The sequence below is a fragment of the Schistosoma haematobium genome, chromosome 5 (genome assembly GCF_000699445.3).
Source record: "Schistosoma haematobium chromosome 5, whole genome shotgun sequence".
In the NCBI taxonomy this organism is placed as follows: domain Eukaryota; kingdom Metazoa; phylum Platyhelminthes; class Trematoda; order Strigeidida; family Schistosomatidae; genus Schistosoma; species Schistosoma haematobium.
Window position 1 is genome coordinate 9,037,676 of NC_067200.1, and position 12,757 is coordinate 9,050,432.

General features: G+C 35.9%; 1 protein-coding gene across 2 annotated transcripts in view; it reads right to left on the bottom strand.

Annotated features, from left to right (window-relative positions):
• Positions 1–11,975, bottom strand: part of ASCC3_3 (activating signal cointegrator 1 complex subunit) — a 61,823-nt gene extending 49,848 nt beyond the window's left edge. For both annotated transcript variants that reach the window (XM_051217446.1, XM_051217447.1), the window contains exons 1-7: positions 11,934–11,975; positions 8,896–9,641; positions 7,447–7,687; positions 5,317–5,410; positions 3,792–3,823; positions 2,751–2,984; positions 1,187–1,315 (exon numbers count right to left, since the gene is read on the bottom strand). In XM_051217446.1, coding sequence (XP_051064847.1) covers positions 1,187–1,315; positions 2,751–2,984; positions 3,792–3,823; positions 5,317–5,410; positions 7,447–7,687; positions 8,896–9,620 — 1,455 coding nt within the window. In that variant the 5' untranslated portion in view covers positions 9,621–9,641; positions 11,934–11,975. The remainder of the gene's footprint in view (positions 1–1,186; positions 1,316–2,750; positions 2,985–3,791; positions 3,824–5,316; positions 5,411–7,446; positions 7,688–8,895; positions 9,642–11,933) is intronic.
• Positions 11,976–12,757: the final 782 nt, after the last annotated feature.

A 12,757-nucleotide genomic window follows, 5' to 3' on the forward strand; every position in this document is an offset into this window, starting at 1 on the left:
CCAGTGTTAAGTTTGTTTGCATCCTCTCCCCCTTTTTTCCACTGGCTGGACTCATTTTTGTGTATTGCTTTATACTACTTGCTCATATTCAGTAACCAGTTTCGTTTATGATAATTTTCGAACGCATTTCCTCTGTATGTATTAGTGTAATTACGTTCCCTCAAGCCTTTTCAAAGTTGTCCCCAGCTTTTTAAATCCCCTGAATCTTTGCTTCAGCGCGACAGCTCCCATTTTATGTGGTCTTGGTTTCTATTCTGATTTTTCGTAGTCATTATTTACACAAAGCACGGATAACAACTTTCGGCGAGACTCTAATTTAGGGACGAGCCAATCAGAAGCGTATGAGCAATTTCAATTATTAGCCAATCAGAAGACAGTTAGTATAAAGTAAAAATATATTATAAGAAAGTAATGAATTACAGTGGATATTCTTCTTTTACATGATTTAAAAACTTGTTAAGGTTTGATAATGGTTCAGAGGATCTGGATTCATAATGCATACGGGTTGTACCCTCTCAATAAACACCTGCTCGAAAATCCGCTGTAAACCGATCGTACGTTAACATCACGTGTTGAACTTGGCTCCGTGACGTTAAAATTGCTCAAACGCTTCTTTTTGGCTTGTCCCTAAATTAGAATCTCACTACCCTAGCTCTAACCCTAACCTAATCCTAACCCTAACCCCTAACCCTATGGCCGAGTTTCTATACCGTATGTATTATGAATTCAGATCCTCTGAACCATTATCAAACCTTAACAAGTTTTTAAATCATGTAAAAGAAGAATATCCGTCGTAGTTCACTACTTTCTTATACTATATTCTTACTTTATACTAACTGTCTTCTGATTAGCTAATAATTGTCAAGGTCATTTAAGATTCGTTCAAAGGTCGTCCCTAAATTAGAGTCTCGCCCAACTTTCATTTGTGCTATGGAATGTTGTAAATGATCTTTATGTTACCATTATAGGAAACCTTTCTGTCTCAAGACTTACACACATGTTAACTACCGTTGATACCCTACAAGTTGAGTCTTGTAAACAACTTGTAAATATATTTTTAATGATAGAACCGTTCTTTAGATAAATCATTGTGTTTTGAACCTAGGCTTCACACACACACACACAGACATATACAATAACAATAATGGTGATATTATAGTAATGATAATTGACTCTCACAACTTACTTCATCTAAAGAGCTAATTTTAACCCGCTTCACGTTCAGTATATCTTCCGGCGGCTTAGCGGATAAAGGAAATTCGACTTGATCACATAGTGCCAACTGTTGATATTTCACATTTTCCGGTAATAAAAGCTAAGAAAAAAAGAAAAGCCCACATATATATATTTGATTGATTAATTTTCTCACTCCCCATTAAATTCGAAAACAACTTAGTTTGGAAGTCTACATACGGATAAAAGCTGTGTTAATGGTATTTATTACCAAGGTCATTAAATGTTCAATAGGTAAATGAAGACAAAATTTTGGTGGTATTGTATTTTCTGAGCTAAATCGTTTAATTGTGGAGCCTCCATTATCGTTTTGAAAAACAGTAGCAACGCTCACTTTGAGTACAAGTGAGTTACTCCACAGTTATGCCACAAATGTTATATATTAATTGGCCGATTGGCTGTGGCTTAACATGTTCTTACATTCACATTAATTGGATTTACTGGTTTACTTCTGACCATGTGGTTGACTGACCTTCCATATAGGCTGGTAAATTGAAACTATGTCAAAGTGTCTATAGATTGCTAATTGGTTTTAATGACAGGCCTCTAGAAATTCAATGGCATAACCAAAGTTTTGTTCCGATTCACAATTACAGCACCCCTTCAATCGAATTCATATCTATCATTGTCCACCTTCAATAGTATCATTAATAACACATCATGTTGCCTCACTGCTAATGTGTGTTTATGTATGCGTAGGTGAAGCGTAGTGTCTTTTTTTTCAGTGCAACATTTTTCGCAGTTAGGGCAATATATTTGGTGGATGTTGGATTTGTCTTATTATGTTATTGTTTTTTCAGTCTACGTTAAAATGTAACAAAGTGATTGTGTTGGTTTGTAAGCGACGTTGGTTCCAAAGGGCTTCAGAATTCTTGTAAGTTTCTGAAGAACTTATCACATATGGTAAGACGATTTATTTTTAAGTTAACTTTTTGACAGTATGTCAGATTGCTCAACATTTTTCGATGAAAATGCTGAAGTAGGTATTCTTACGTAAGACAGATAGATGATGAATTTCATCGATTTTTCAAATAGTTTAAACCTACTTTGTGTCAGAACACTATACAGTTTGAGTTGATTAAACAACGATCACTGTAAAAAAAGATACAGACAATTCAGTCTACAATTTGTTTAAGACTAAGTAGGTTGACATGAATACGTAGCAAGTTTTAAATAAAACTACCTGACATGAAGCTGGTTCCCTGTCTTTCTGTCTACACATTCGATACAAGAAGACTAAGTATAAGTCGTTATGTAAAACAAACAAATTATTAACGCAACGATCGATAGTGCTGTCATGTTATATATAAAGAATACACTATACATAGGATAACACTGAGTCAACTTTCACTTATAGTAATACATGACCAGTACACACTGACGTCAAAGTACATTCAGTTGAAAATGAAATCTCAATGGTCTGAATCATTAATGCTATTCAACATACCAAACAAATAAAATTTGTAGTGTATGAGAGAAAAGTGAGTAAGAATGGGAGAGAAGTTATATGTGCTTACTTTAGAAGTATCTGTCATAATAGAATTTTTTCGTAATTTAGCTGATGCATCATAAACATGAGGTAAATCATTATCATTTGACTGAGATCCGGATGATCGATTATTCAAAGCTTTACGTAAACGTTCCATGGTTTTCAATGCATTCTCTTCAATTCTTGCTTGACGTGTATTAGACGCAGTCAATGGATCAGCGAAAACATTGGAATTGTTTACATCATCATTTTTAATTTGTTCCTTTGAAAAAAAAAGAGAAAAGAATGACGAAAAATAATGTCTAATTTCAAGCATTGTTGAAAAAGAAGATAGAATAGTGATACATTTATTATCAAATTTATTACATGCCACCTACTTGATCTACCACGATGCTAGTTGTATAAAACCTCAGATAAGTAACCGATAGCGCAAGCATAGAAGATTAAACCTTAAAATATAATTACACAAAATATCTATGACAGTAAAGTTGTATCATTATTGCGAACCGAAGATTCAAAAGTTAAAAACCAACCAACTTTCAACTATATTAATTACTGAGGTGATAAAGAAAACTTGAAGCTTAATTGGATACTTTTGGTGTCGTTGAATACGAGGAAATAGAAGATTTAATTGAGTTTTCATTATCATTTTGAACAACATCATTAATATTTACCTTGTGTGAAACTGGATTTGTAATTTAACCGTTGCATAACGACCAAGTACTTGTCGCTGAATCTGAAGGGCTTGATTTCGATTTCTAGTGGGATTATCGGTGGGCATTTAGGAATAGTCCTACACTAGGAAGAAACGGGTGCCTGATGAATCCTGGCTTTCAATGGTATCCCAACAACTGAAACCTTAATCTGTGACAAATACGGCTTATATGCATTACATCACGTGTGACATAAATTTGGCTTTAAGCAAAACGACCTTCTACAGATTAATGAGCAGTAGAAGATAATAGCAAAGTATAATACCTCGTATGTAAATCAATCTTTGTTAACAGGTATAAATGTTTGAAAACAAGAATGCATCTCGCATAAACTCAACAGTGTACATCTGACTTACGGATTGTTTTGCATCATTCTGTTCAGAAGATCCTTAAAAAACAACAAAATAGGAAATAAAAATAATAATAACAATAAATAAGCTATTCGAAAGAAAAATTCTTTCTTACAAGTTAGGTTAATTTGTTTACGAAGGCATAGTTAAAAGGATGTCTCAAATGGTTGAAGGTAGTCGGCAAGAAACCCCGTGTTATCAGGCCAAAGATTGGCCCAATTTTGATTGATAGATAGATCAGAAAGACTACAATATTTTTGTGTATAATTTATAAATTTTCACTGATTGTTACTACCATTCAACTTGCTTTATTTAGGAATATTATTACTTACCTGTCCAAGCTCTGTTCTGATTTTGAGGACTGTTTGTTTGAAGCAAAATGTGCGAAAAATACTAAGCACTAAGAGTAGTTGGGTCGTACAAAAAAATTTAACACTATGAATCTAAGTTACTAACCGGTTGTTACTTGTCAACAAAGTGTACCTAGGATCTTGAGGGGACAGACTATTTCTATAGAATTCAAGCCATGTCTGAGACGTAAACATTAAGCAAGTAGGGCTGTGACAATTAACTACGATTGATTGATTACTGAGTAGCGTCCAATACAATGTTCGTTTGGTTCGTTAGTCCCTACTTACTGATCAAGTTGTAATTTTGCCACTAGTTCAACTGACTCGACCGCGCATATTTGGTAGCTAACACGAAGCCTTGTTTTCCCTAGGTTTCCTGATGACCGGCAAATATCAGCAAGACGTATCTGATCGCAGTAGGATGCGGATCCCCATCACTAATTGGTAATGTCTCTGACTACGATAATGAGTGATACCGACTCAGACTTCACACACACCATCATTACTCACAAACTAACAGGTACATCTTGTTAACGAGTAACAAATAGTAAGAAACCAAAGACTAGGGCTTACCGTTGATTAGCTTCTATTACCTAACACCAAGATATAGTGAATACCATATCTTTGAATCACTGAGATTAGCAGCCACATTCCAACTTGGTCAACAGAATCCGACCAGCACTGACAAACTAGACAACACGACGTCAGTTAGTAACTTTATTATTATGGCTTTTTTTTAATCCACGTCACCAATTTGTTATGTCCTATGTTCTATGACTAAATCGCTAATCTGAATACCAACTTTTATGATCTTGCCCCCATGCTAAACCAATCACATGTCAACCAGTACCAGCAACCTTGAGTCAATGCTAATTCTCCATCGGTCCCCGAAATAGTGGCTTCTCGTCTTACCTGTCTGTTCAGTTGAGAACACAAATACTGCCCTCCGTTATATGAATCTATATTTTAGACATAATTGGTTTATATACAAGTAGACCACACAGCATCACACCATAAAATAAAAAATAATTATTATGCAAGACCAAACCGAAAGTTGCTGTGATTATAGGAGGCTGTAACTAGTAGATTAAGAATAAATTAAGGATGGTAAATTGTATAACAGTAGTCAATAGGTTAAATGAAAGCTTATGATATATATATATATATATATATATATATACCTTCCGTTGTAAAATAAACATTTGTCCACTCAGCACGGCGACTGATCAGATCAAAAATCACATCGACACAATCCAATCCAATCAATTCAAATAACTTTAAACAGAGAGAATATAACAAAATATCATCGAGGAGTGTTATATGATAAAAATAAATGCAAATATAAAATAAAGATAAAGGATAAAATTAATTAACAAATATAAAACGATAGATTTGCTTGTTATATTTATATATGGACTAGGATAATATCAGAGTGCTTAAATCGAAGCAGGTGCTTTCCTCAGAAGACCACTTCCGAGCATTCGAATCTGAAGGTATACTCCACAATACATTGAAGCAGCGTCAGGCTCATACGCTAATCAGGAACCTGCAGCCAATATACACCATTGGTTTGGGATCAGAGTTTCAAAACTACCCTTGTTGGGCACTCCTTATCCACCATCATCATTAATACTGTTGTTACCTCCTCTGTCCTGGGATTCGACCTGACAATTTTATCACTATGTTAATGAAGTATGGTAATTTGAGCCGTTGCAACTGACTGAATCCGGTCTAAGAGTCAGATGTTCGCTTTCCATCGTCTTACTTTTGTGAACAATATTCCCGATGGATGAAGGGACGTTCCTGGCAGAGGCTATGAATGCATGGCTGCATTCAGGTATTTCAAGAGGAAGAGCAGATTCCTCACCATCGGTCGTACCAGACCACTTGAAGGTAGAAGTTTATGATAACCGGCTTTGAAGTATAATGCCTTTTCGTGAGGTTTGACAACAACACTCAACTGGCGATAAACAGATAGATGAAGTGGGATTTTAAACCTGTAAACTACGGGCTGAAATCAAAGTGTTTTAGGAATTATGCCACCACTCAACATGCAAAATATCTTCACTATCCGAAGCTATGTTATCGATCTCCGACCAATGGTTATGATGATCACACGGACCCTAGACAAGTAGTGTGTACCTACCAACATAATTTAAACGAAGTCAATAGCTCCGTGAACTAATGTCATGTATTGGTCTGTTCATTCATAACTTTCCTTCAACTTCCACACAAGTAAATATCAACCGTCGAGATAGACGATAGTTGAACATACTTATTAATACATATTTCGACCACCTTAATCGATAAAAACGTACTTATCTCATTAACCAATTTTTATTAAAAATCAGGGTTATAATTTATTTAAATAACGTCCAAGTTGACATGCCTGACTGTATAAAAACATGTTAATTTATATCCAATTCACAAAATAAAACTCAGTTATTAGTTTGATTTGTAGGAACTTTGATTATCTCGTTGTGTTAGCTTTAAGGTCTTTAATTAATCAATCTCTCTATTAGTATGTGTTACACCCTGAGAGGATTGCCTCGAATGTGCGATTTAAATACTCTTTTTGTAAAGCTGAGTAGTGGTTAATACAAGCCAACAGATAACTGAACTCATGAAAATTATGTTAGGCGTTTGTAGAGAAAAGTTATGATGTTTAATTCACTTGTAGCGGTTGCTACTATGTTAAGCCCACATAGGCTATCCTAGTTTCCGAGCTGACTAGATTATTCATTCTTCTCAAGCCACATTTTGACTTTATCAATTATTCACTTATTAACCCTGACTGTTTTCATATGATCGTGTGTGTGTTAATTACTTACCCTATTCATTGTGTCTGTAACTTATATTTGTTTGACCAGAAATATCGACTCACACTCCATTAAATGGGAGTTGGCTCACTCGCCGACACCACGCATCGTTTCGCTCTCTCCTCTTCGCTTCGTTTCTCTGGTCGTCTGTCTGGTTCAACACTGTGTGAAACACGCATATTCAAACTTTATTCTCGTATTCGCATTTGAGTTATTTAATTCCGTTATTCACTAACGTGAGTTAAGTCAATGATTATATACGAGGGTAGCCGGGATGTACATTTCAATAGCAATCATCGTCCGATCTAATTGGCTTCAAAACAAAGAGCCACTAAGCACTGACCGTTTAGAAGCATGAGGATTTGACTGTAGGTGTATACGTGTACATTTGATTGACACGTCTCATATACGACGAAACTGTGCATTTTGGATTTTACCACTAGCCAGATAATCCTATTTTATTTAATTTTAATTAATCTATGATTTATTTACCTCTTCTTGTACTTCATCATTTGATTTGGATGAAGCCAAAATATCAAAAATCATTTGAATAAATTGCTCTTTTGTAATATCTAACTGTTTAGCTTTACAAGATAATTTCTGTGTTAAATTAATTAAATTAGTTGCTTGTAACGATGTAGAAGTAGAAGAGGAAAAAAGCAAAGACGATGTTCCAGGTTGATTAGAATTTCTTTTTTGATCTTGTTCTATAAGTGGAGTAAGAAGAAGTCGTCTGAAATAGAATAGAAAGGAAAAGCGATTTATGGCATAATCTAGCAAACTCCGCTCTATAGTAATGATAATTACTATGTGTTTATTTGTAATCAATTTCTAGAGATAATTTCCGGAGATTTAGTGGGAAGCTAAAATCAATAGGGCTTAACCACGGCGGAAATGAGCCACTTACTAACGGATGACACTTAAAAATTATTAAGAAACATCGTGAATTGATTGAAATTAGAAGTGCAAACCAATGGACGACGAGTCAGTAGCATAAATGTTATGCATTCGTTGGAAGACTTGAAGGACGAACTCCCATTGTAGCAAGTGAAGTAGATAGGTTGGTTTCCAATGGTTGAAAATACGTATTACTAAACGGGTTTGCGAAGACTTACTTTTTACAGTTAATATCACCGACTGATTTTAGTTAAACAACCACTGAAGACCAGGAGGCAATGGAAAGCTGTTTTGTTCTATAGTATGGGACTTCGCAGCAGTGATCACCTATGAAATCGCTACTGGAGACCGAACTCAGGATCTTTGTTCTCGAACATGAGCGTTAAATCTCTAGAACGAGGAATTAGTACCCAGACTTTTACAAGTTTAACTTCAATCAATCCGTAATATCGTACCACCAACTAATGTACTTGGTAGCTGACTGCCTCACTCGATATGGTTGAACTTTAATTCCCGTACTAGAAAGAAACAGCTATCCAGTACTCCCTGATTTTTAGTGGTTGTTTAACTGAGATCAGTTCATGTTGCTAAGTTAAGCCACCACTCTATCTCGGTACACTGTAGTTGTTGAAAAGCATGTCTTACAAATTCGGAATAGAAAGTGAAACATCAAATTGTTTAACGCTTTCAATGCTCAGAGTGTACGCTTTTGAAAAGTCTGTTTCACAATAAACTCAAGTGTCACTATTCGTTGCATATCAGAAGTAAAAAATCAACAATGCAGTGAACCAATCTTTAAGATCTTTAATGTCTGATAATAAAACGGGACTCATTTTCAATTAACACATTTACCAGGTACTTAGGTATGAGCCACACTCTAAGTGCGAGGACTAATGATGTTACCCGGTTGTTCAAGCCGAAGTAGATACGGTGAGTGGTCGAACCTGGGACTTAGTAGTTGAAAGTTAAACGCCCTAACCATTAAGCTACCGCTCCACAAAGCGAGAATTAAGAATAATAATTTCTGATTCGTAGATAACTTACCTTAATGGATCACTTATTTCAGTATCATAAAAACCGTTTGTTTCTTTTATATCCACATTTTTTTCTTTCACATTATGAACCACCGAAGATTTTTTACATGTAACATTTCTCATGATAATTTTCTTATGTTTGTGAGTATTGGTTGATTTTGTGATGAACTCATCACTTTGATAAACCACACGACAACAACGGAAAAGTTGACTAAACTCATCTTGATTGGTTGTTTTAAACGGATGAAACGCTAGTATCCCACCTAGACATTTACATACTTCTATCCAAGCAATATCAACATCATCAGCACCAGAACCACCAATTTTACTCAAGATTTTTGGTTTTAAGATTTTGACAGAACAATGACGAGGTACGTCCATCACAGAAACGCCTCGATTTAACAATTCCATCAACTGTTCACCCATATCGCCTAATAAAATAAACATTGCACATGTACCAAGCTCTTTGATATTAACTGAATCTTTTCCAACCAAGTGTAAACAAGATTCCCTGAAACGATCGATACGTTTATCAAGTTCAGATTTTAGATGTGCAGAATGATTAGGAGGCAATAATTCATGAAATTTCTCTCGAAGACTTTTACCCTTTATACATTTCAAATCAGCATAATTTCTTTCTCCAAGAAAATTTGGAAAATTTCTGCTAGAACAAGACTGAGTGGAAGATTCATTTAAATCTTGTAACGTATTATTATTAAATCCCAAATTAACCATCTGTCAGGTGATCTGTTAAAACTAAAAAAAATGTATATAGGGTTGGTGGAAACTAAAAATTACATTTACTACGTAAACCGATATCTCATTCTCTAAAATTGGACATCAACTCAAAACAAAGCTCTGCCTACTTAAAGTACATTAACAAACTAATTTCCTCAAGAAATAGAGTATTTTAACTTCCCTCATAAAAAATATCTATTTCACTTAGATAATAACCTAAGGCCAAACAAAACTGTGGTGATTGTATGAACTAATTATTCTTTTGTACTTAATGTTCGCCTAATTTCGAGTTCCGAATACCGTACGTTCATTTGTGCCTATCTAGTTTTATTGCTGTAAAAATCTCGTGAACTTCAAGTCCGTATAATAATTCAAATACTTCTAAACATCACAAACCAAAATGTGGAGTAACAACTAAATTAAGTTGTCCATTGGTATCAGTCTAGAAATACAACGGAGGCAACTTATTAGTCTTGGTAAGATTCATCGAAAAGAATTAAACGAGGTCATATGCAATCAAATGTAATGCAGTTAGGTTTTTAAACTAGATGATGCAGGACTACTTTGGTGGGAAGTAGGTTTAGAGGATAAATAACGTATATCAAATGCCTGAAATAAGCTTTCATGCATGGTTAAATTCACACAAAATGGGGAACTTTTCATGATCGAAATATTTATTTATTTAAACACATGAACATTGGTACACGAAAGCACCAAATATATACGCGCCACATAAATCATCCGATTTGTGTAAGGTCTGGGATACTGCTCGGGTGCCCAAACCGAAGCAGATGGTTTTCCTAGGGGGCCACACCCCGAATCTTTGGCCTAGAGGTCTAATCGACAATACAGTGGAGCAACATAAGGAGATGCAGTCCCATGGTAGCCAGTGACCTACAATAGGTTCATACGCCATTTTTCCCTTAGTATTTTGAAGCCCATGTACACCATTGGTTTGGAATCAAAGTTTTCCAACTCCCCTAGGTGGATCCTGTATGTCTACCAACCACGTTAAAGGGTCGGATATTCCCTTTTTGTCCTCTCACGTTCATAAACAACACCTCGGCCACGAGAAGGCAGTGAATAGGACTTCCCTGGTAGTGGTTGTATGCACGTGGCCATATATATATATATATATATATATATATATATATATATATATATATATATATATATATAGTTATCGTCAAAGGTTGACCATGTTTTAACAACCAGTGAGAACTGAGACGCGATGGACAGTCGCTACGTCCTCATCAATGAGTGTATATGACTCTACCTGCGGCCGAGTCCAGGACTTCCAGTCTCAAGGCAAAAAACTGTCAAATCAACTGGAGTTTTTTTCTGGGAAGCGATAGTAACTTCTGCCAATGAGCCTTGTCAAGTGGGGACAGATAACTGCCCAAGAGAACAAAGTCTCCGATGAAATAACGCTTATTGACTTTAACCAGGCTATTCATGAAGTACCCCAGTTACGGTTTATGCCAGAACTCTTTAAACCTGCGATAAAAAAACGCTAAGCTTGTTAGCGAATTTGTACACGATAGGGTGAAAAGTGATGGTGAACGGAGAACTATATGAGAAACTCCTTGAAGACCCCTTTAAAAACTGTTAAGGATGGTTTGTTTTAGTACTCACCACTTTCAGAATCGTAACAAAGCAATAGAAGACATGCATAAAAGCCTGTAAACTAGAATCGTGCTTTTTCTATGTGACCAACCAAAGTACCTTAATGTTGGTACTGTTAGCACATTGTCCTAAAAGTGTTCTTAACAGTATATTAAGACGTAATTACGTCCCTAATGATCGGGACCCAATCACGGAATTTTGGGGAAATTTTTGTCCGGTTCAGGTCAATTTTGAAGAAACCACTATAGAAAACTTTGGGGAAATGGCACAAAAACCTCGAAATTCCCCCAGGTCTGGGAAAAATCTCAAAAATTTTTGAGTAATTTTCCTCCTCAACATTCTTACAGAATCTTATAACACTTTGGGGTTTCTTCCCAAGAGAGTGCGATTGGGGACACTAACCATAAAATCTCAAGAAGCCTTGAAGTCTGGAAAATCACCTCCAAAGAATAGATTCATGTAGTGTTCAGTTCTTGATGGATTTGTGCCTAGCCTTGAAGTACTTTGTGGGTTGCGGTAGTGAAAGTAGAGTGAGAGAATTAAGAAAACAAAATAGGAAGTGAACCGACGACTTGCATGAACGCAGAATGAACCTACTTTTCAGAATGTAAGCTATAGATTAAAAATATCACAGGCGTGAGGTCAAGATAAGCCAATTATCTGAACTAGAAGCTGGTGACTTACTGCTCTAAATACCTTATTTTCACGTTATTTCAGAAGTCCGCCTGACCTTCAGTTCAAACTAGCCTCAAACTTTGTTTGTACCCACATAACTTGCAATGTATTCGACATTGTTTAATTTTTTTTGAACTTTTAACTCTCGAATAGAATGAACTCCTGCCCATTAGGCTTTTGCATCTATTGGTACTAGATTGTCTGTTCATACGAGTCGGGACCTTGTTACATGAAATAAACAGAAGTAAATAAAGTATCAAGAAATAAGGGTGACACACTGACCTCGGACTTTAAGAATATTCAAATGGTTCAAATGATTGTGGAATGAATAGAAGAAGCTCTCGCTTAACGGGCTTCCGTGTCTAGTAGCAGTGGATCACCAATACCTTGTAGCGGTAAATAAATCCCCAAAATAAATAGCCCTGTAAGTTTTCGACATTGGATGCTGACCATATGTTTTAGTGGACTCATCTAGCTGAAGGCGCTCGGTCAGGCATCCGCACCAGATCACGTGTGGTAACGCCGTGCTCAACATCAACCGCAATCGCTAGCCAGATTAGATCAGAGAATTCCGATATATTGGTTATCGCCAAATACACTCTTCCGATCTCCTCGACTCTGTCTTTTGATTTCTCTGGGTGGTTACGAATTATATTAGAAGGTGTTACTGGTAGAAGCGTTGTCAAACACTGAATACCTGTGCCATCTTCAACCTCGTGGCAGCAACCTAGGTATATTAACGATAATAGAGGAAAAAAATCAATTGATAAGTCATAGTAAAATATTATCCATGATCCTTAAGAACAAGTCAAGTTGCCTTTTTAAAAGACTCC